Source organism: Rattus rattus, chromosome 3 (assembly GCF_011064425.1).
Source record: "Rattus rattus isolate New Zealand chromosome 3, Rrattus_CSIRO_v1, whole genome shotgun sequence".
NCBI lineage: Eukaryota > Metazoa > Chordata > Mammalia > Rodentia > Muridae > Rattus > Rattus rattus.
The window spans coordinates 189,849,995-189,875,160 of record NC_046156.1 but is presented as its reverse complement, the minus strand read 5'-3'; the positions used below and the strand labels follow the sequence as shown (position 1 = coordinate 189,875,160).

Genomic DNA, 25,166 nt, shown 5'->3' with positions numbered 1-25,166 from the left:
ACAAGTAGAGGATTACCAGAGCCTTCGTAGATGTGCGCTGAAATTGTTTATTGTTGACAAGTTCTGGAGCGGGGCTACACTGAGGTTATTCTAATGTGATACTTCCGCACTCAGAAGTTTGATCACCAGTTTCTTGCTGGTAGGAGTTTGCTTCAGTGCCCTTGTGATCTGACCCAGTCCCTTCGCCCAATCAAAGTGTTTTGTAATGAAGACCTGTCCACTCTCCCCTGGTCTTTTATATAGTACTTCAGTTAGGTCAGTATAGACCCATACATCGGTTACTTAATTCTTTGATTTAGAATCTAATACTGTTGCTGTCTATTTTGCTTTTCAGATAGTTGTCACTTGGTCACTGGGGGCTTTCCCGCATTGTAACAGTTTCCTAAATTTAAAAAAACCAAAAAAACAAAAAACAAAAAACAAAGCCAAACCAAAGACTAAAAAAGAACAAGAACAACAGCAAAAAAGAACCACTTCATTTCTGGTATTAGGCTCTCCATGTTTTTTGTTCTAGCCCTTTCTCCAAGAAAGTTGGTCTTGTTTTTTTCCTTCCTTGAAAAATAATTATTTAGAAGCTGAAATGATTTGGGCGTTGTCTTGTTTTATACAGTGGTACTTGTCATGAATGAAAAACAATAGGTAACTTCTTATATATCTTCACAGTCATTTTTCTGCTGTCTGGAAACAAAAACGAGATTTACGTGGTGGCAGGTAAAGAAATTATTTCCTTCTCAACACAGACAGTAGCAGTTAATCAGATAGGTTACAGCACTGTTGTGCACTGTCATAATGGGAAGTGAGTTTAGACTTTGTCCTTTTGGGATCATTGGTTTTCTTTTTCTTTTTTCTTTTCTTTCTTTTTTTTTTTCTTTTTTGTGGAAAACTTGAAAAGCAGTTGTTTTCCCTTTAGGTGTAGACATAACTGGTGACAGTGAATTGAGGACAAAGGGGAGGATCTCCAAAAACCCCTAAGCTAAATTCACTTGGAACCCCTAGCTAGGTTTTACATGCCTTAACTCCTAGAATTAAACCTTAGGCCTTTTACTTTTTCTACTACTCCTTACTCACACACAACTCTAGGAATGTCAGCTAATGGGTTTCTAAATGTCTGAAAGATTTAAGCCTCTGCTTTAAAAGAAGCACAAGGCTCTCGGCAGTAAGGGTGAACAGTGTATCTGACCTCTGTGAGGAAGCAGAAAGCAGGGATAGGCACTTGTGTCAGAGGTGACCCACCCAGAGCTTCAGCCTAATGAGGCTGTGGCCACACTGCCGAAAAGACATAATACAATGTTTTCTGACACTGACAACCCCGAGTGACCAAGCAAGTGTTGCATTAGTACTCTTCTTTGCTCTTTTTCAATTTCATGGCTTCTGTCCTCCGTTTTCATTAAGTCTTCTTACATGCATATATGATCATACGTACATACACACATACACACACACACTCCTAAATATAACCTGCTTAATCTATATAATGTTATGCGTGTGTGTGTGTGTGTGTGTGTGTGTGTGTTTCAAGGCTAACATCTTTTAGGACTAGCTTTCATGGAACAGGTGCCATGCAAACTTCCAAAGAAGGGACGCGACCAACAGTCTTGCCCAGCTGTAATGCCCGTGAAGCACCAATAACTTTAAAATACTGAAGTCTCGTAAGCTAGGGGCAGGTTAGTCCATGGCTAAAGAGTTTCGTCAATGTGATAAAATTAAAACACTGTTTGCGAAGTAAACTTCTTTTTAGTTATTCAGGCTAAAACTTTGGTTCTTCAGTCTTACTGAGAGACAGTTTGTGACTACAGAAGACTGTTGTTAGTTAAAGTCACGGTCATGAATTGTAGATCCCCACATTTAATCTGATTATATTAGCTTGGTTTTCCCTTCAGGGAGAGGAACCTTTTGGTTCTAGTTTTCTCTCAAAATGTATATAATTAGTATACTGTCGTTGTTAGGCCAGTATTCATTTTCACTGAAAAGATTGCATGTTATCAGAGGCATTCTCAAAGCAAATGTGAATATCGTGTTCACATTTAAATCTAGAAAACTTAAGCTGTTTGTTGCTAGAGCATCATTGAGAGAATGGACACAAGATCCCCACTTCCTTTTCTTTCTAGAAATGTTTTAAGGCTGGTATTTCTCTTTGGATACATTTTTTACATTGTTATGTAAAATGATGGTTTGTTATATAAAGCCTAGAGTTGTCTTTTCAGTCTACCATAGAAAGGACCAGTCTAGAGAACTGCAGTTGCCCCTGAGTCACTAATGGTCTAGGTTTGGGGTTGGTGGGGGATGTAGCTGCAGCAAGAGAAGTTGTGTGAATGTTTCTAATGATTCAGCTACTGCGCATGTGTAAAAGTAACTGACGATGGAGAGGAGGGTAAGGTAAAGGGGAAGCCCAGAGGTGCTTAGTTTCATAGCATTGGAAGTGTAGGAAATCTAAACACAAACAGGAGAGGAGAGAAAGAGGAACACCTAAAGTGGCAGAAGACAGGGGTCACCTGCCTCTACTCTTGTAGGCCATGTTGTTATCCTCTGTGCTCAGGTATCTGAAACAAGGGGCTACCTTCTATTGGAGACGAGAGCTTTGCTCATACTGCTTCCCTCCCCACCTTAGGAGACAGACCAGTTTTTCCTTCAAGTAGAAGGGTTCTCCTCTGCTATGATGAGACATTGTTGAACTAAACTACTTGAGTATAAATGTAGGAGCATTGGCCTTTTTCCTTCAAAATTGCAGAACCTGCAAGCTAGCTTTATAGTTCAGTTCCCCAGTATGGTTTTGTTTTTTACTCAGCTTTTGACTCTGTGGCCAGAGCATTTAAATGTTAGGCAATTGAAGTCACTTTCTAAAATAGCAAGTTAATTGATTAAAAAGGTGTTACAGAGTACCTTTTAACTGCTCTCACTTTTTTTGAAATGTATTTTATCTGCATTTAGTCAGCATTTCCTTGTAATTTTGTGATGAGCTAGGACAGTGACTCTACCTCTGTGACTTTTCATTTCCCTTAGAAATGGATTCTAGAATCATTCCCTTTTCACTATCCAATGCTCTCTCATAGGCTCTCAGCAGTGGGTAATACAGTCTCTGTGAGCTGCTGGGTTTCTGCTGCTGACAAAATGCCTAAGAAAACCAACTGAGAGGAGGGAAGACTGGTTTTAGCTTCTGGCTCCATCCACACTTGGTGAGCTGTGGTTGATCAAGGCCCTGCAGTGAGGTGGGAACACCGTGATGGGGAGTGGTTGGTTGGTAGAGACCAGGTACCTAAGGAGAGAGCACAGGGAAGACCGAGCAGATGAGGGTCGATGGGTAATTTTACCCCAAGGGCATATCCCTTACTGCTTCCTCCACCTAGGCCCCCACCTCCTTAAGTTTCTGATACCTCCCATAGATTCATTCACTTAGGAAGTCAGTCTTCCTGATTCACCTACGTCCTACCCCACCTCTAAAGTCTGTTCCTTTTGTTGGAACCCAGTCTTCAACATGAGGTTTTCAGGGACATTAAAAGTTAAAACATAAGAGCCAGGAAAAGTATATTTACTTTTACCACACAGGAATTTGGATGGGTATTCAAGTTGGCATTGTGAGTGACTTGGAAATAAACCGGATATTTTAAAATTAAAAATCTGTGAAAAATCAAGAAACATAGCATGCGTCAAAAGCCAAGGTTTTGACCATGAATTCTGAACCTATGCATAATTTTGGTGGTTTTGACTTTTAGAATCTGAAATTTTTAGATTTTAAGAGTCTTCAAGAAGAGCCACAAGGTTGACTTTACCCTTAATAATGGATCTCTGAAGTAATCTTCAGAATTGTATACACGTTTTGGGAGAGGGACATCTATTTCTCTTTATCACATACTCCATTATCTGTGACCGCATTGCTACTTGCCATCCCCAGGGACGAAGACAATCCCTTTGGTTTTCTTTTCCAGGTATGAAAATAAAACCGAAGATATGAAATTCAATAGCTCACTGTAGCCGGGCTAGGATTAAACTTGTCTCTTTTCGGGTCAGTGTTCTCCTTGTTGTATTACTGTTTCTGAGACACAGATTTTGATTCTGAAATGTAAGCCACCATGTACATAACTTGGTACTTAATTAGCATTATTTCAGATTTGATTCTGTTTGCATTTGCATTTCTTGTTAAAAGAGGATAGTACTGGAAATTCTGTTACACCATTTTCGTAACCTTAAAATAATAGCAACACGAAATCACTACTCATAAATAACTATATAACAATGATTTGACATTGAAAAGAAAGTTGTAGCTTGGTCTTGGGCCAACATCTGAAGTTTTCTGAGTTATCAGCAGCATCCACTGGTAAACTCTCCTATGATAAAATAGAATATATCTGTTCATTTACATAGCAGACACTTGTTTTCAGGAGAAATAGGAGCAAATTGTCATGTACAGTAGTGTGCTACAGTAGTATAGGATACATAGTGGTGACATTTAAGAGTTTGTAGCAGTCACACTAAGGGATCTTTTCTATCAACAGGACTTTAATTCCTGATCACTGCTATATCACATCATGCTCCCTGGATGAAGCTTATAAATAATTTGTTTTCAAAATTTTCTCTTGTACTCCCCACACTGGAGCAGTCTGACTTGCCGGTTTTCATTTAACCTGTTATTGAGTTGGACGTTTGGCGCTGGACAGAGACCCAGCAGTGAAGGGGACTTGCTGCTCTTCCAGAGGATCTGGGTTCTCATCAGAGGGCTCACAGCCACTTGCAACTCCAGTCTCAGGAGATCCACTGCCCCCCTCTGGCTTGTGGGTATGACACCCAGACAGACTGACAGACACATAACTGTAATATTTCATTCATTTACATAACAAATACTGATTGTGTGTGATAGGCAGGTGCTATTTTAGATACATTTGTTTGTTTTTGAAGCAGGGTCTCCTGCAGCCAGGGCTGGCTTCACACTCACTGTGTGGTGGTGTGACCTTCAGTGTTCAGTCCTCCTGTCCGTACCTCTCAGGTCTCAGACTGTGGCATTTATCACCACGCTAACTGTTGGAGCTACTTCAAGTGCTACCTGGGTCTTTCACCAACCAAAGTTAGGACTGTGAGTCTCAGTGTGTGGAATAAATCCTAATACAACATCTTAGACATATTAAAACCCTCCTACAAAGCCATATTGGAGCCATGAAGAGAGCTTGGCCTTTGGCTTTTAAGGATTTGGATATAAAACATTGTAAATGCTTTTCTTGACCATTGTGAATAGAATCTGGTTAAGCAAAAATTCATTTATTTCTAATTGAGGGTATGCTGCATGAACCCTTGACCAATGGTGGTGCAGATAACAACAAAGATGTGTTTGGTCAGTGCAAAGATGGTCAGTTTTCAACAAGAAATTTCCCTTTCTTGATGATAATTGGCCCCTTCATGGTAAAAGGGGGTGTTGAAGCGTATCCATAACCTGGGCTCATGTTTGGGCTTTCAGGTGGCTTGTGTGGGTTTATGATTTCTGAGCTCTCACCTGAGCCCAGAGTTCTCCTTAGCAGTTTAGGATTTCTCATCCTGGACAGTTTTCAGGTCATAGATGCAGCTGGTCTAGGTCTCTTACCGTCGTCCTTCTTTAGGGATAGATAGTAAATGGTATTGGATTGGAATATCTGATGGGTAAATTCTTAGATATGTTAACATTCCAGTGTGCTTTCTGAATCTCTGTGGGACTGAGGCCAAGGGACAGTTCAATCCAAACCCACATGACCTTAGGGATGCCTTTCTCTTCCTAAAACACACAACATAATGTGAGAAATAGAGGTTTGTATTAAAGAGAGATTTTTAAAAGAATTCAGTAGTTGTCTTTAAATTGTCTTAATTGTTACTTATGTTGTCCAGTAATCGGTGACTTCTTAGAATCAGACCCTTTATGCATCTCCTTCAGCCTAGAACACTGCCTTTACCAAACAGTGGATTATGGCGTGGCTGTTAAACATGGCAACGTTCATAATGGTTTTGTGGGAGTTAAGAAAAAAATGCAGCCTATTAAGTATAAAGGTAGTCAAGATGATCCATGGGTTCATTCCATCTTTAGTGGGATTTTAAAGAATGCTTCTGTATTATTCATTCAGTATTTTAGGTATTTTGTGTAGATAGTACTCATGCCATGTGAGTTTTGTCAGCTACCTTGGACACAAATAAAAATACCTTAATGTTTACTGCTTAAAAAAGATGGGTAAAAATTACTTAGGTAAAAACTCAGTGCTTACCTGATTTAATATTTCTTCCAAATCTTAAAAATTGCCAGTGCTATATATATGGCCCCAGCTACATGAGAATATATCCTTCACTTTGTCCCCACTTTGATGAAAAGGTGTAAAATCATTTAAGATGAGTCTTAGTGACCAGAGCCAATCAGAGATCCTGTGCCATTTCACCCTGTGTGAAGGCTGCCTGCTATGGGTATCCCGTTTCTGCTTTACTTCTGTAATGTATGGGAATTTGTCTTAATATGTGTTTCTCGTTGTGAGAAGAGGGCAAGAAATAGATAAATCCATGACCTGGGGCTAACCTAGCAGCAGAACTGAGCATCAGGAGCTCCAGCCTTCTTTGCTTCCTTCCCCTTCGGTTCCTAGAGGCCATCTTCTCTGAACCATCTGAGCCAACCGCAAGGCAGCCTCACTCCGTGTTAAGGAGACTTGGTAAACTTTCTGATGACCGTCAGCCAGCATGGCTGCCAGAACATGTTCTGGGAACCATTTGTCAAATTCTTCGTTCAGAAATAATCTTGAACATTTTTATGAGTATAGTTAAAGCAATTTTTCTTATAACTGAATGTGCAGAAGTTGCCCCATACCAGCTAAACCAGGAATCTAAAAAGCAGTTACACTGTAGATTGGCACGCATGGTAATTTTATCCACATACTGAACAGATCTGTTTCGGCCTCTCTTTTACCACTGTGCTTAGTGCAAAACATCCCCCACACACAGGCGTAGCTGCACCCACCTTAGATGTCCTGCGTGCACACACAGAGCAGGCTAGTTTGCTTCTCAGCTGGATCTCTGCAGTCAGGGGTGGACACTAACTTGCAGTCTTGCAGAAGCTGGTGTCCTTTGTATCTTCAAAGTGAGGAGGAGCCCTGGTTTGTCTGGACACAAATTACTCCTAATACAAAGCTGCCCCTCGTGTCTCGATGCTCGTTCTGCTAGAATGCAGCTCTGCCGCTTTGCACTGTAGCACTGTGGTCATTGCTTGATGACCATCGAGAGGATCTTAACTGTAGCATCTAATTTTTATTAGTCTGTGACTCAGTTATGGGACAAATTTAAACTGTAAAATAATTGCATTCTTCATGAAAGTTCCAACATTGGGGATAAAAGGGCACTTTATGTTTTTGTAGAAATATCTTCAAATAAAAAAAGTAACACACTTACTGGGTTGAAAGTTATTTGAGTCAAAAGTCATGTGTTAAGTCCTGCTTTCCCCTTGTTTGGGACAGATCACGTTAATAAGAATGTGCTATAAAAATACAAAACAGGGAAAAGGATGACCCTGCTAATTGGAGTTAGGAGTATGCTGAGCTTTGAGTCACTGCAATAGCCAGTCCTGGTCTGTTTTTGTGTAGCAGGATTATGTATGTTCTTGAGCACAGCATTTCTAGCAACAAGTGTGCTCACGGGTATAGGCTGGTGGGGTTTTAGAGCACGTGTCAAAGTGTGAGCTTCCGGGGCATGTGGCATTGTTTAACAGTGATGGTGGTAGCAGACATTCCAAGAGGACTTGTGTGCCTTACATCCGTGTCAGCTCCCATTTCATCCTTAGAGCAGGCACATGCTGCTGTTAGCTTTCTTTGCAGATGAGAACTACAAAGGCCGAGTGACTTTCCTAACGCCCCCAGGTGAGACACCATAGCTCCAAGGATGGCTGGTTGTGTTTTAGGCTCATTCTTCCAAAATGCAGCTCTGCTGGCCTGCACCATAGCACAGCCTCGACTCTGTCTTTCTCCTGTGGTGGAGACTTTGCCTTAGGCAAAAAAAATGTGTTACCAGGAGTTGCTGGTATTTTCCATTAATTGAATTGTTTCTAATATAGAAAACCCCTCCAATTAAGGGGCATCCATGGGCATTGTAAAACAATCTCTTTGTAAAAAAAGTACAGATTCTGATTAATAACAGTTTAATTTTTATATTTTGATTTATATTTAATGAACATCTGATTTAAGGTGGCATAGCAATAAGTATTTGATTATACTGATAACATGTGTTACTAGAAAGTACTATTCCCCACCCCCAGCCCTTCTTACTCACCTGGCAAAGTGGGAACATTTGGTTGCACAGTAAGGTACAAATTGTGCATATTTTTGTAAATACTTTTTGGTGCTGGGAGGTTCTCGGGTGGCTTTGTGCTTGCTAGCCCTGCGCTTCACCAGCGAGACATGTGCCCAGCCCCATATGAACTCTTTGTGTAAAGAATTATGTATTCTTCCTTTGTCTCATCTGCTATGTTTACTCCAGTATTCTGAAGAAAGAGCCTTCTTTGGGCTGTAATTAGAATCATTTGGGTCAGTGGTTCTGGTTCCCAGCTCAGCAGCATCATTGGGTGTGGATCAGAGGCTCAAGATGTGTGGGCCTGGTCATCTATGTTATCATTAGTTTTCCACATGATTCACATGCGTTCCAGTTGAGGACCACCAGTCTGTATTTTACATGCCAAGAATGTTCTTTCGTCTTACAGACTCTTCTAACTAGTACCTTCTCTGAGGAGGTCCTTTGTGATGTGGCTGTCACAGACCTTTGCTGTGTCCAAGCTTCCTGTTTAATTTGGAGTATAAGAAAGGGACAGAATCTTAAAATAGTCTTCAGTTAATTTAAAGTATCCTGGGCTGGAGGCCAAAACATTTAGTTTTTGGTAGCTTACATGATGTGAGGCAGGCATTGCTTGAAGACCCCAGTAAGTTCTTTCACGTGATACTTTGTCTAAGGCCTTGCCCATTCTGAGAGAGCTGTTCTCACATCCTTGGACTAACCCTAGGTAATGTTTATGTATAAAGGATCTGCATCTGTTAGTCTCCTCTACGCTTTGAACATCATTTGTTGGTGCAGAAAAAGCTGTATTTGTGCAGGTTGCAGAAACTCCTCTTAATCTTAAAGCAGTGCTTCTCAGCCTTCCTAGTGCTGTGACCCATTAATACAGTTTCTCTTGTATTGATGACACCCCCTGCCCCCAATCATACAATTATTTTTCTTGCTATTTCTTAACTAATTTTGCTACTGTTAGAATTGTAAAAGTAAATGCAGGATATCTGATATTCAACCCTGTGAAAGGACCATTTCAATCCCCAGAGGGTCGTGACCCACAGGTTGAGAATCACTGATCCACTGGCTCTCCATTCCTTTCAAACAGCCCATCTAAAAAAAAGGAATCATCCTGTTGCATTTTATTCTGATTATGAAACTGATAAATAGGGTTAGAACCTGGTTCAGATCCAAACCATAGAGCCTCGTGCTGAGGTTGAAGTGAGGCCAGAACTTTGGGAAAGGGAATTTGGCTGCTTCCTCTCTTCTCACTTTGAGACCACATTCTCCCTTATTTCTTGGCTGGCTGAGCAGAACTGTCTTCAGGGTTTCTCCTCTACCACTGGTGCTGAAGCAAACAGTCAAGCATTTCTGAGGGTTGCAATCAAAACAGGAAACAAACTGGCTAGGGTCTTCTGTGAGCACCTTGGTTAGCCTCTGGGTCCTGGGAGGAAAAACGAAGGTGTGAAGATGTGCTGAGATGTGTTGTTTGGGCCACAAAGGCACTAATAAACTTCATCTGCACTTCAGAAGTCACAGGCCCAAGAGAGAGGCCTGAGTGAGACCTAGAGGGCTGGGGTAATGAAGGGCAAGTGGGCTGTGAAGCCTCTGTAGGTGGTGCTGGAACTTGGAGGGGGAGGGCTGCTTGGCTGCCCCTCTTTAGAAGGGCAAGAGGCTAGGTTTGCTTTGCTTGTCTTAGAAAAGTTTGCCTCAGAGGAAAGATTACATTTACATTGCTAAGCACCTTGCAGAGTAGGAAGTCTGACTCCTATTGTTTGTTAGAGCCTCCTCCCTCCTGGCTGCCCATCTCTTAGGCTGACCAGTGAATGGGGTCCCTCAAATACACCCCTGAAGAAGCCCTTGACAAGAGGTAGCTCCTGTGCTTCAGGGTTAGGCTACCCACAGGCTGATGCAGTTTCTTAGTTTTGTCTTCGTATCTGAACTTCTCTGCTTAAACTTCTGCCTCCTCTTAGTGCCAATTATAGATAGCCAAGTTGGTTTTTCTTCTCTGAAGAAAGAGTTTTAAGTAATTCAGTCCTGGCTAACACATAGGTGTTCTGACTAACTGGATCTTGTATGAAATCATGTAAGAATTCACATTAATGAGGAATCAAAACCAATAATGCACAGAATGCTGCTGGGAACTCTTGGTTGGCAGTCCAGGGCATGCTCCGTAAAGTTTTATGTGGTTTATATGATGTGCTGTGCGGCACAGTCTGGCCTTTGCATTAATTTGCCATTGTCTTTCTCAAATATTAATGAAGTGTACAAGTAAATCTGTTTCAAACAGTCATTCTTAAGTTGGATCTAAAATAAAGCTTTTCCTTTAAAAAATAATTTTTCAAAAAAGGAAAGTACTTCATTAGCAATTACCAGCAAGGTCTCCTAATGTCTTCCTATAAGCTGTTTAAGCTTAGTATTAGAAATTAGGGCTAGAGGATTTAATTAGCCAGCTCACAGGATGCAGTCTCTTTAATTTGGGATTTCCTTTGAGAAAATTATGTGGCTAAAGAAGGAATATGATATTTTAGATAAGTTGGCTTTAAAATGGCATTTATTGTCTTCATCTTGGGCCCCATAGTGTCTGTCTGTACGGCTGGTCTGGAGACTGTGCATGACTTGAATTAGAACATTTTGTTTTCAGTCTGAATTGCAGTCTGCGGGTTATTGGGCTACGTAGTTTTGAGTGGGAAAGGTTTACTGTTTGATTTGGGGGTAAGGATTGCCTCATCTGTTTTTCCCAGTTTTGAATCAATACTGGTTCTGATACATTTAGCCAGACTAGTGTGCTCGGTAACAAATAGATGTACTGTTATGAGAGCGTTATACACCAACACTTGTGCTTAGCTTTAGACCTTGCTTTTAAGAAGACAGGGAAAAAAGACCCTCTCCCAAGCCTGGCCACCCTTTCAGCCATAACATTGCAGTGCTTTGCTTCCTGCCTTTAATTTCCCTGGGGTTCTTTTTTATTTAGGAAAAGGGTGAGAGATGTATTTGTGTAAGTACCACGGCTTCTGTTCAATTCTCTAACAAAGAATATGTTACTTGAGCACTTCATGCACGGGGCTCGGATTTTTTCGAAAAAGAATGTGCTCTGAAAGGAATGCTTTCAGGCCTGTGTGTTGATTTCATGTCTGCCAGTTTATTCTAGCTTAAAATTTTTCTAATGCTTCAAGTTCATAACCATTTTTTAGTTAGCTGAGAACGTACACTCAGATGCTCAAAAGGGCCAGCCTTGAGCTTACTGGTGTGTTCTCAAAGGGCTGTCCTTTCATGATATTACAGCTCTCTGTCCCTTATAATTCCCAACATAAGACTTAGCCTTACACACATGAAAACAATCATTTTTCCAAAAAAAAAAAAAAAAAAAAAAGCTTTTTTTTTTGTCAGTGAAGAATAAGGTTTTCTTTTAAGGAAGTTTCATCTTTATTAAGACTTAATATAGATGGCTTCACTGTGTCCATGTGTGAAAAATTTGCTCCTTCTGTTTCTCTGCCGAGTTGGTCTGTCACTTTAAGATCCAAGTGCACAGGCTGGAGAGATGGCTCAGTAAGAGCACTTGCTCTTCCTCAGACCTGAGCTCAGGTCTTGGGGCATCCCGCTGCACCTGTAGCCTCTGTGTCCCCTGAGCATTTGCTAGCACACAGGTGCACATTTGTGTAGGCACATACCAGTTAACGACAATAAGTCTTGAAAAAATAATCCAAACTTTTGAATCTCTTAAGGAAAACTCCTTAGTGTTTTTGTTTGTGGGGGGTTATAGCTATTAGTATTTAATTTGTTTAATGGTGGTTGGTTTGATTTTTGTTGTTGTTGTTGTTTATTTGTTTTGTTTTTGTTTTCCTGTTTTTGTTTTGCCAACTTGATAGAAGCTAAGGTCGTCTGAGAAGAGGGAACTTCAATTGAGAAAAAGCTTTTCTAAGATTGGCTATAGGCCACCCCGTGGGACATTTGCATGGTTAATGATTTATGTGGAAGGTTCCTGCCTACTGGTGGTGCCAGTCCTGGGCAGTGCTCACATATTGTCCATAAGAAAGCACTGAGCCCGCCACGAGCATCAAGTTTGTAGACAGGTGCTCTCCCATGGCCTCGGCTTCTATCTGCCCTGACTTCTCTCAGTGACCCAGCTTGATGTTTCAGATGTGAGAGTTGGTAAGATGAAATAAACCCATTTCTCCTCGAGTTGTTTTAGTCATGGTGGCATTCCAACAATAGACGCTCTGTTTCAAGGTAAAACCTCTAAGTAATTACAATGCATTTATTTAATAATAGTAGTAAGTGGATAGTAATACAATTAAAATCTTTGTCTTGAAAAACTTCTCTAACTCCCAATAAAAACATTTGCTGAAGCGAGTGGCGTTATCTGTGTTTGTACAAATCTCTCTCACATTTGTCCTTAGGAAAGCCCAGCTCTTGCGTTTGTCTGTCTCTGCTACAGTATGTATCATGTCAGCCTCTTGAAACTAAGCATGCGTTCAGGAGAGACAGTGTAAAAGGTCAGGAGTGTCTGGGTATAATTAGGAAAGATTTCACTATCGTGGTTGCTCTGAAAGGCACTTGAGGATTGGGCGGCGGGGGTGCTAATACCACATTTTAAAAATTACTGTATAACAACATTTACAAACAGTTTTAAAAATGGTGTACAGGGGTTGGGGATTTAGCTCAGCGGTAGAGCGCTTGCCTAGCATGCACAAGGCCCTGGGTTCGGTCCCCAGCTCGAAAAAAAAAAAAAAAAAAAAAAAAAAAAAAAAATAGAAAATAAAAATAAAAATGGTGTACATAGTATTTTTTTTTTTAAGTTTTTCCGCAGATGAAATCGACACAATGCTAAATAGGAAAACGGAAGAGCTAGGAGGAGATGTGACTTAAGTTTTTCAGTTTTGTTCTCAAATCAGAACGAATCTTCTAGTGTTTTCCTAGTTACTCACCCACCTTAAAAAAAAAAACCTTTGTGATTGCTCTTTATTTACCAAGTTACCCTAGGAGAGCATCCTCCTCCCCACAGAATTCCAGTAGCTTAGAAAAAGAAAGTGTTCTGGATAGAGGGAAAGCGTCCCCGCCCCTCTTGTTTCTCCAGCTGGGAAGGGAAGGAGAGGGAAATAAAATTTAATGAGCACTTTTACTACGTGCCAGGTGCTTCGCACATGTTATTTCATTTTAATCCCCCAAACAACCTTGCAACATGCTTCTAGCCACGCACTTGCACAAATAAAGTGAGACTCCAGAAGTCTGAATAATGCATCCAAGGCACAGAGCGGCTAAGAAGCAGAACACACGTGGGGCTAACGTCTCTATTCCAAGACCCACGTGACGCTACAGTGCCTTCCCCAGTTTTCCATCTGTTCTCAGGGTTAAGCTGTGGAGTAATGCGATGCTGTGGTAAGAGGGCCACGCTGTGAGTTGCTCCTCAGGATTAACTTACCAATAGAGTAAACAAACATTTTTAAGGCTTTTAAAATTCTTTTCATGTGTAATATGTATAAGCTTATCAATATTGTCATACTTCGTTCTGAACCATTAGCCCACAGCCCTCCTCCCACCCTCTTCTTGCTGGCCTTCAACTGCCTGCAAAAGAAGTCTCCCTTGTACTCTCATGGAACCTCTTCTGCTCCTGTCACTTCTCCCATGTTCCTCCCTTGATATTGCTTACATATACACACATACTCCCTGTCTGTCTCTCAGTCTGTGTATATGAGCTAAAACCCAAAGGCAACACAGCACAACAGACGCTTGGGAAGCTCTCTCTCCACAGCTCTTACTTCACTGAACAGTGATCGCCAGTTCCATTCATCCATTTCCCCACAAATGCCTTGATGCCTTTTGGTTTTTGATACAGGGTTTCTCTGTGTAGCCCTGGCTGTAAACCAGATTGATACCTATTGATCCTATTGATACCTATTGATGGCCTTGAGGTCTGTTGTGTTTCTTGTTTGTATTGTGAATATCACAAAAATAAACAGGGATGTGCAAGGGTCTGTTGTTGATTTGGGTATGACCCCAGGAATAACCTGAGTCACATGGAGGTTCAGCTTTGTCATTTGAGGAGTCTCCATACTGTCTTCAGCTACAGTGCCACTAGCTGTGTGCAGAGGTCGCTTTTATCCCACATACTTGCCAGCTTATTTGTGGTCACGTGCTCTCTTGGTGACAACAGTTCTGACTGGGCTGAGACGGATATTTAAAGCAGTTTCTCTAATCATGTTTCTCTGATGGTTAACGGTGGTTTTCAGGTATTAACATTCCTATTCTTTTTCCTTCCTTCCTTCCTTCCTTTTTCCTTTTTCTATCTTTTTTTTGATTGTCATTTCAGTTCCTTAACCTATTTTAATTGAATTGTTGTTTAGTTTTTGTGGTTCCAAAAAATATTTTAGTTGATGGGAAACTCTCCCCATTCTACAAGTTGTTTCTTCTTACTGGTTGTTACTTTAGTAACCATTTAGTTGGGGGGCCGTTTGGTTTTGTCTAATCTTATTTGGTAGTCCCTGGGGTTATGTCTTGTCACTGGAGTTCTTGTCTATGCCTATCTTGAAGTGTTTTCCTCTAGCACTTTCAGCCTTTTTAGGTGTAACAATGAAGGTCCACCATGAGTCCCCTGATGTTGGCCTAACCCGAGGAGGTGTGTGTGTAAAGTGAAGAGAGAATGAAGAGAGGCAGACTTACAGACACTGACGGCCGTGAGCTCTGACGGAAATGCAGCAGCAGCCCAGACGCTCAGCGTTTATAGATCGTACACTGCTGCATGGGGAGGCGAGTTTGTTGTGTGTGGCTGGAGAAGGCGGTGTGTTTATGAACATGGAGTTAGGTTGCGGCTTAGGTAAAGCAGTATCAGTAGGTGGTCTCTGTAGGGAAGCAGTATGAAGCTGAACTCTGGAGGAGGAAACAATGGTTGGTTATCATGTCTGTCACTGGTGTAGGTACGCAAAGGTCATCTTTTGTAACATTAGACTTGGACTGGAGCAAGGCCATGCCCTTGCTCAGAGCCTGACCCAAGGCATGCTCTGCTGTTCCCGTGCTTAGGAGGCGTAGGTCCTTGACATGATGGTGAGCGCGCCAGTAATGTGCGTTCATGTAGGACTCCATTCACTCCCTTTGGAAGGCTTTGCTCTGCTTGGCAGTGGTGGAGTTGGAGGTGGTGGTGGCAGCGGTGGTGGTGGCGGCAGCAGCGGCGGCGGTGGTGGTGGTGGTGGGTGCACGTGCGTGCATGTGCAGAATGAGAGAGGGAAGTTCCATTCTCTTACATGTGAGTGTCTAGTCTGCCAAGTGCCATTTGTTAGAGAGGCTGTCTTTTTTCCTGATGTATATTTTTGACACTTACCCCAAATCAGATGGCCTTGGGCCTATTTCTAGATCTTCCCCTCCATTTGTCTACCGTCTTTTTCTAGCACCATACAGTTTTTGTTACTTGGCTCAGTAGTATGACTTGAAGTCAAGTGTTGATAGCTTCAGCTGAAGTAAAAATACTATTAGAAAGAGCACCAAGGGGAAACAAAGTAGGCAAAAGAGAAGGAACGGGGAAGGAGAAGAAAGATGACACTACTGGAAAACACACAGATGAACGAGTGAAGGAAATAAAAATATGAATAAAATCGCCTAATAAAGTTGAATGTTTAAAATACAATGTAGTGAAGATAATACTAAAAGTGCAATACAAAGAAGAGAGAGAGTAGCTTTTTTCCTTGAAAACCAGAGATGCCCTTGCATGTGGCGTGAAGGGGAATCTGGGCCTGAGCAGCTCTTGCTTTCCCTGCTTTGTCTTGCACAGAGTATAGGACACACCTGCCGCCTACCAGAGCTGTCTACCTGTTCTCCGCTTTCTTCACCTAGTGAGGGTCCTTGCTGTCCCACTTGGCACTTTCAAGTGTGGACTAGGCATGTTCCCCCACCCCCACCCTCTGTGGCCATGCTAGTTTTCCTTTTGCATTATTGCTGTAGTGTTTGTACGTATTATTGTGTGTTGTCAGTCTTGTTCTTCCTCCCTAATCTTCAGTCTGGTTGTTCAGTCTCTTAGTGATGCTTTCTATTGTGTTTTCTATTTAATAAAGACTTTTCACTCCTACAGTTTCTCTCCAAAGATCTATACCCTAGAGTGACTGAAGTTCTGGGTGGGGTGCTTCCCAAGTGCTTTATAAGCACGGGGAACAGTGGGCAAAAACCCACCTATATATTGATTGCCCCTCCCCCCAGAGAGTGATGAACCTGTGGGTGTTGACTGTTCTACAAAATTCAGAGTTCTGAGATCCTAAAATACCAGAAAGATAGGTGCCTCCAGAGCTTAGTCTACCCACTTACCCCAGGCTGCAGGCTCTCCAGAGTTACTCTCAGTTGATATGCTTGGCTCCCTGTCATTGACGGTGTGCCTGTCTGTTCCTGTGCACTCTCTCTCTGAAGCATGCCTCTGATGCCTGCATTTCTGACCTGTCAAGAGTCCAATCCTCTCTCTCTCTCCACCAGTGTGTCACAGAACTGACTATCTGTGCCTCACTCTGAGGCTATGAAAGATTAAAGTTAGGCTCCAGGATGTGATCCCTATCATTGGGTCTTCCAGGTAGCCCAGTTTTAAACAGTAAGTTCCTTCTTCGAGTAGGTCCCACTGCTCTCCTAGTCACATGTAATGACAAAACGGGATCTGACAGCGCTGGAGGAAGCACTGACCAAACAGCCCCGGTGCAGTCGAGGCTCATGAGATCTTAGGTCAGACCAGCCAGTCTCTGTTCTCTATTGCTGGCTGGTTTGCCTTTTGAATAAGGTTTCTCTTTGCCCTCCTGTTGGCTGCAGAGGCACCGAGTCGGCTCCCTGCTCGGCTTGGATGATGGGTTCAGTACGTCTTCAGTCTCCTCAGTGCTTCCTAGCAGAAGTTCTTCCTCCACCCCTTTGAGCAGCGCTGTGCTTACCCTGGCTCCTCCTTATACAGATTACCCGGTTTGTTGTCCACTACCTTACCAGGAGCTCTCAGTTTTAACGAATTAAGAATGTTTCACCAGGTAGTACAGGATTGTCCCATTTTCTGTGCCCTCTGCGTTTGTCCTAAACCAGGTAGTCACGGTTTGCCAGAGCTCCAGAAAGACAAAACACATTCTTGGGAAGTTGTCTTGTTTGAGTTCACTCAGTGCCTAGGAGACAGCCACAGTGGAGAAGAGGGACGCAGGTGAGGTGGGATGTCCTCCTGGCCCTTTGCTGTGGTGGATGGACACACGGTCTCCTGGCTCTTCTTCTGTGTGCACTGGTATGACTTTAGAACACACAGATGCGAGTGGGATGCCAAAGCTTCTCAGATGGAAGAGGTCACAGCACCATTCTGAAACCCTGGGTTAGTGTAGGGGGAGTTCCTGATGCTGACTCCATACCCCATGCTCTCAGAAACTTGTCCACAGCTGACTTTTCCATATGAATGTGTGATCTTCCAGGTCTGTTTAAGGCAAAGCCTTGTGCCTCATAACCCTCACCTGAAGGCAGAAGGAAAGTAGCCCCTGTGTGTTGAATAACTGTTCAACCTCAGTTTGGAGAGGTCCGGCTGACCTGACAGGGACAGGGCATGTGGAGAGTCAAGGTAAAGAGTGGGGAGAAAGCCAAGCAAGACTCACAAGGAGGCCTCCCGCGTCCTGGTCAGCTTCATAGGGTGGCGAGGTATAAGGCGCAAACAGCAGTTGACTGCTAGTTACCATTTTGAAATCCTTCCATCAGAGAAAGCTGGAATTTTTAAAGGGATTTGGGCATTTGAAATGTGGCTTTAGAATTAGAAAAAAAAATATGAAATACCTTAATCTTTGAGCTCAGATTAATGGAGGTTTGTGACATATTTTGTGTTTGGAACCTCATATCTTTTGGGTTAAGTTGTTTTGGGGGTCAAAATATTTTAGTTTGATTTAAAAATCTGAATAGAATAATCAATGCTTGCTGTAGCAGTTGGAGAAAATGCATGGAACCCCCTCCCAGCATTAATAGTACTGCTATATCTTTATCCAGTATAACCATGTCTGACTAGTAGTGTGAGCTTCCATGGAGAGGGTTATCTTTGCACTAGCTGTATGAGGGCTCCATCAGTTTTCTTAAGGACTGTTTTTCTTTAATGGCAGTTAGTTTTGTTTAGAATACCTATTCAATCATCACATCATTGACTCTAGGTTATTATCATGATTGCATGTGCGGTGTGCGCGCACGCGTGTGCGTGTGCGTGTGTGTGTGTGTGTGTGTGTGCATGTGTGTGTGCGTGTGTGCGTACATTCCACACATGTTGCTGAAGATTGACCTCAGGGCCTGTAACATGCTAGGAGTGCCCTCTCCTCCCAGCTCGTATGGTAAACTGTTGAGTGCTGGCTAGTCTTGCACTCTTGAGTCCTCTGTTATGGGCATTGTCTATGTTTAGAATTCTCCAATATCATTTTGTGGAGGAACAAAGTCTTTCACTTGGTGGACGAGGAGAAAGGTGATCGTATTAAGTGGGAAGATGTTCATTTTATAAATGTCCATTTACAGCTCTACAGGCTGTGGCGTCTGACTTCTATACATGCAAATATCTGACATATGGAAACAATTTTTTCTTGAACTAAATGTCTGGAATATGGTTGGAGCCTGTCTTCTGAGTCAGACATTTTTTGGTCTTATCTTTGCCTACCCCATGCATGTTTTTATTATTACATATATTAATTACATCTGGTATGTACTGGCTGAGGCAGGATCACCCTTATTTTTCACTTTTTGACCTTTCTCAGTTATTTACTTTGTATATTAACATTTTTAATAGTAAAAATGTAAGAATGGAAGACTATTATTATCTACCCTTTATTTAGTAGTGCTTTCTCTCCATAGAGAACTTTTTATCAGAGGAATAAAGGAAACGAGAATGTCTATTTTTTTAAAAGATTTATGTATTTTATATATGTGAGTATACTGTCCCTGTCTTCAGACACACCAGAAGAGGACATTGGATCCCATTACAAATGGTTGTGAGCCACTGTGTGGTTGCTGGGAATTGAACAGTGATCTTAACCGCTGAGTCATCACTTCATCCCCTAGAATGTCTATTTTTAAATAGATTATATTTGTGGGGGGAAAACCCAAATATCTATTATATGACAATTTTCAAATTTTCCTATTGTGAAACAATAATTTGTGTTTATGGAATACCCTTTTTAAATTGATTTATTTGGTTAAAAAAAGTTTCAACACATTTATCTTGTCAAGATGAAATTGCCTTTCTTTGAGAGGTTTCTGTTCTTTGGGGTAACTCAGTAGAGGCATTAAGAGGGGTCCCAATGTCATATATGTGAATCCTTGCCATTGTCTGCCAGTCATTCTCAAAGCACATGCAATAGTTTTCCAGTTCTCTCATGGTTTGTAAAGGGGAACTCAGTCACTGTCTTGATGAATTATTATTATTATTTTTATGTGGCATAAATAGCAGAGGGCCAAGAGGGCCCTTCTGATTTAGGGCTTCCTGATTTAGCATTCAAGTTTCTGTTAGGCAGTTGAAATTAGGACGGAAATCTGAGCCCTTGATGTTCCCAAAGGGATGTCCTTTTCTTTTAGGGTTGTCCCTCACCCGGAGAGGTGGCTTTGTTGGGGGGTGAGTGGTTGGGTGAATGGATGTTTATCTCTTGCCTGTACCTAGCACCCCCAAACTTCAAGATAGCTTTTCCATGCATTTAGGGGAAAAGTAGAGGTTTGTTTGCTGGCCAAGTAGGCCACAACTGATTGGTACCCAGAGGTTGTGGGAAGCATTTGCCTTGGATAGAACTCTCCCAGGGCAAACAGCTCCTCAGTGGAGCGAGCATACTTCCGGGTGGTTGTAAGTAGTGGCCACCTGGCCACTGATGATGAAAAGGTTCCCGTCTGCTCTGAATTGGAGGTGCATTGCCTTCAATGCCCTCCTCTTATGGGTGACACCACACTGTGGAGTGGGTCCTATAACCTTTAATCTAAGCGTTCCTCTGTGCTAGGTTAAAAATGTAGTCACACGAGTTACTTAGAATGTGGTATGCACAAGCTGATCTCCCTGAAGCTGCTGTTGACAGATACTGCAGTTTAGGAGCAATATCATATATATGTGAACACACACACACACACACACACACACACACACACTATAGAAAAGTATTGCATTTAAAAATTTCTCTGGTCAAAGTTTGTTAAAGGAACGGACCTCTGCAACCTTTGCTGTTTTATTGGTTGCTTCGTTGCAGACTAGAACAAACGTGAAGGAGGAGCTGTTTGGCTGAGGAAAATCATAAGTAAGCCAGGTGACTTATGCTTGATATTTTAAACATACAAGAGGAAAGACGAGAACTGGATCTTGGCCATGTGTCCCACCCATGAGTATGGTAGCAATGTTGCGAAGTGACTGCTTGCTTAGGTGTGACCAAGGTGTACTGCAGTGCATGCACTGAAATCCTCTGTGCCCTGCAGAGCGTGCCCTGCAGTCCGCTGTTCCAAGCCCCAGGTGTTGTTGATTGTCACTTGTCCTCTCCCTGTTACAGGAATCCGTGGCTATCATTGGCTTGAATGTTTCCACATGTCTCTCCTTGCTGTGCTGTCCAGAGCCCTCTGTTTCCAGAGCAGGGACTTGGCCGTGTAGCATCTGAGTGCAGAAGCTGACTTCTCCCTTTCTTGTCGCCTAGGTTTCCACTTGAGTGGCACAGTGACAGAACCTGCAATACAATCGGAGCCAGAAACCGTTTGCAACGTGGCCATCAGCTTTGATCGTTGCAAGATTACCTCAGTGACCTGCAGCTGTGGAAACAAGGACATATTTTATTGTGCCCATGTTGTGGCACTGTCTTTATATCGCATCCGCAAGCCAGATCAGGTCAAACTGCATCTTCCCATTTCAGAGACTCTCTTTCAGATGAACAGAGACCAGCTTCAGAAGTTTGTTCAGTATTTGATCACAGTGCACCACACAGAAGTCTTGCCAACTGCTCAGAAGCTCGCAGATGAAATTCTCTCTCAGAATTCAGAAATCAACCAAGTTCATGGTGAGTATGACAGATGATGTAATTTTTCTCTAGATTATTTTTCATTTACCAGCCCAATTATGCATAAAAAATGCAGTGTGAGAAATGGGTCCTCAGTAATGCTCTTTGATAGAGAGATTAGCTTAGCTTTATAGCCTACAACATTTCTTTTGAAGTATTTTATGCTAAAGGGCAAGGCCTTTTGGGGAGAGCTGGGATATAGGGTCTTGTTAGATGTGGCTCAGCTGGCCTTGAACTCAGGATTGTCCCTCCTCAGTCTCCTGCCTCTACCTTTGCCTCCCACCTTCCTAGAATTACATGTATGCCACAGTGCATCTGACAAGTTTTTGTGCTCAGAAAAATCTCATTTGTTAAAAAATTCATCTTACACTTCATTTAGTTTAGTTACATTTCAGATAATATTAGATAGTAGTTATACAAAACACTTGTCATTTAATTTATACTTTTCAGCAAATGAATATCTATGTATTTATTTTTTCACTTTAAAATTTACTTTCTAGTGTAGGAAAATTTTTATATGGTACCTTATAAAATATGTAGGTCAAACAAAACCCACAATTTTTCTCTTTAAATTAGCTCAAAAGAATATATGAAATAGTTCATAAATCTATCCACCAACATTTTCTCATACAATATACTATAAAATGTAAATAACGCTAGCCTGTGGAGATGGCTTCTCTGCTGAAGGTGCTGGCCTTGCAAGCAAGAAGACCTGAAATGCACTCCCAGAATCCATGATTCAAGGGCCAGCATGAGGGCACACCCGAGGATGGTGTGCTGGACCCAGAATCCATGATTCAAAGGCCAGCGTGAGGGCACACCCGAGGATGGTGTGCTGGACCCAGAATCCATGATTCAAAGGCCAGCGTGAGGGCACACCTGAGGATGGTGTGCTGGACCCAGAATCCATGATTCAAAGGCCAGCGTGAGGGCACACCCGAGGATGGTGTGCTGGACCCAGAATCCATGATTCAAAGGCCAGCATGAGGGCACACCTGAGGATGGTGTGCTGGACCAGAATCCATGATTCAAAGGCCAGCATGAGGGCACACCTGAGGATGGTGTGCTGGACCCAGAATCCATGATTCAAAGGCCAGCGTGAGGGCACACCCGAGGATGGTGTGCTGGGGAGGCAGAGCTTGGAGCACCTGTGGGACTTGCTGGTCAGCCTGCCTAGTGTACTTACCAAGTTTCAGGTCAGTCTCCCAAACAACAAACATACACGCACACACGCACACAGAACTGGTGCATAGCACCCAAGGTCTATAACATCTGTGACTTTAACTTCTGGCCTCCGCGTCTACAACGCAGGTTGCCTATGCTTTTAACATATTTAGAAATAATTTTGTAAGTAATTAAAAATACATTGAGGAAAGTATCACAGTCTTGGCTAAAACAGCACAGGGACTGAATATTATCAGATTTATTTAGTTACTTATTTTGAGTTATGGGACAGATCATTCAACCTTATTCTTTTAGTTTTGTGAGTTTCCTCAAAGTTATTACTTCATAGCACAGGTGGAAACGTTTATGGAAAGTAGCACTGTGACATTTAAAGTCTCTGAGATGGTACTCTGTCCATGAAGTCTTGAATACCATTAACAAATACCCAGCCCCCAGGCCAAGCAGGAGGTGGCTCTGAGCACTTGGGAGCTCTCCGTGCCCCACCCCCACAGGTTCTCCTTTGATTTGTGTCATAATCATTTCCTGGGTAGCGATAGCATTTTTACTTTTTTTTTTTTTCCCGGAGCTGGGGACCGAACCCAGGGCCTTGGGCTAGCTAGGCAAGCGCTCTACCACTGAGCTAAATTCCCAACCCCGCATTTTTACATTATTAAATGCTGTTTTGTCTTGATCTATTCTTAAACTCTGCATATCATACAGTATGATTTCTATACATCTTAAAGTCTCAATAGTAGAATTTGCCCATCTTCCATGTGCCTGTAATTCATTTGTTATCATGTATTGGGTGTTTACCTGTCTAATCCAGGGAAATACAGTGTGAACCACATATACGTATAAATGCAAATATTCTAGTAGACACAATTTTAAAAATGAAAGCAAAACTTATTTAATGCCATTTTCTGATACATGTAATGATATTGCTTCAACAAAAATATTTATATAGTTCATATTTTTATATCCCCCTATTCTTGGGTTTTCAATATTTTATAAGTAAAATTCAGTACATTCCTCTCAATGAATCTGCAAGATTCATACTGTTATGATGAGGTATAAAATAACATGCAATGTCAATAGTTTACAATGATTACATTTATGTGTCAATGATTGTGTGTAAATAGTATGTGTGTGTACTGCATGTTTATGTGCATTCATATAATTGTTTAGGGAAAGTTTATAATTTTCCATGTGAAGTCTGAAATTTGATGCTTGCAACAGCCCAATCACACGAGAGCCACCTGCAAGTCTAGCTGTGTGGGTGTGGCTGGTGATGGCAGACAGCACCGCAGTGCTGTGGAATAAATACTCTGGCTGTGACAGTGCCACTAGTTTTTTGTTTGTTTTTTGTTTTGTTTTGTTTGTCCGTTTCCACTGTTGATGGGCCTTGCTTACAGTAGAGCTGCTATGAACATTCTTTTAGAAGTCTCCTGGTACTGTGCCATGTGTGGTTTATATGTCAGAGGCAGATTCATTCAGTCAGATTTCTTCTGGTGCGTCCCATGTCAGGCTCTGCTTTATTTAAGTGGCTCTCAGGAGGCATGTGAAGCATTTCACCTGGCAGGGGCTGCCCTGTTAAATAGCAGGAGTATAAACAACGATGCTGCAAAGGTGCCTTTGGCCCACAGAAAGGGCATGCGTGTAGGAGCTTCTCTAAGGCATCTGCTCTGTAGGATCGTCTTACTCACCTGGTGAAAATTCACACCACCCTACAGTCATGCCAGAGATATCTCCAGAGAGCATTAGGGCAGTGGTTCTCAGCATGTGGGTCGCAACCCCCTTTAGGGTCACACACCAGGTATTTACATTTTATAACAGTGGCAAAATTACAGTTTTGAAGTAACAATGAAATAGTTTTATGGTTGGGGTCACCATAACATGAGGAACTGTATTAAAAGGTAGCAGCATTAGGAAGGTTGAGAACCACTGATTTAGGGCTTATTAAATGTTTCAGTGGACAAATAGGATATAGTTCTTTATATTTTCTTAGTTCAAGTAACCCATTAAAGTCACTTTGTTCTCTGAATTTTAATTTAACTGAAGGTGTCATCAATAATTATATATTTGATGCATGTACCTTGCTTTGAAGGTTAACAGCTCCCAAAGATTGTCTTAAAAACTTTTTTTAACCCATTCCCAGGTTGAAATTGTGTTCCTAATAAAGTAAACTATGTTTACAGGAACATGTTCACATAATATTCTTTCAGAATCTCAGATTGAAAAGGCAGTGTTGAAGGGAACTGTGATAGAGGTTAGCCTGGAATCTGAACCATGATGAATAGCAGAAGCTAGCCTAGCATCTGATTTTCAGGGCTTGTCTGTGAGAAGATCTGCTTGAGAGCCCCCAACCTGAGTGGTGTGTACTACCAGCTTTCTTGCTACTTAATTTCTCACTGGAGTTGGGCCTAGAGATGGGCCATTTCCACAAGCTGTCTACTGCCTTCCACTCCAGTATGACAGTGGTCAAGATGGGTGGGAAATAGGCATGGTCTTACAAGATGAAATGGGACGTATCTTCCCCGGAGGGCTTAAGTTCAACTGTTACATTAATGACACCATGGTGGAGGACAGGGCTAAAAGTATTCCACGGGCATTTGACCACATGCTCTCAGCTGCCCTCAAACACTTTTAAATAAAACATTCTTTTGTAAAAATTAAATTCATTTTCAAAACTTTACTCTCTTATATGATTTGGGGCTTTTTTAAAAGAAAATTAAGAATTAATATTTTATATTATTCCGTCCACTGTATACTCAGCATTGCCAGTGTACAGTT

At 41.9% G+C, this 25,166-nt stretch overlaps 1 protein-coding gene across 1 annotated transcript in view; it reads left to right on the top strand.

Moving 5' to 3' along the window:
* Zswim6 (zinc finger SWIM-type containing 6) overlaps positions 1 to 25,166 on the top strand; it is a 192,906-nt gene that overhangs the window by 110,488 nt on the left and 57,252 nt on the right. The window contains 1 exon segment of the mRNA XM_032898917.1: positions 20,856 to 21,212. Within this exon segment, the coding sequence (XP_032754808.1) occupies positions 20,856 to 21,212 (357 nt within the window).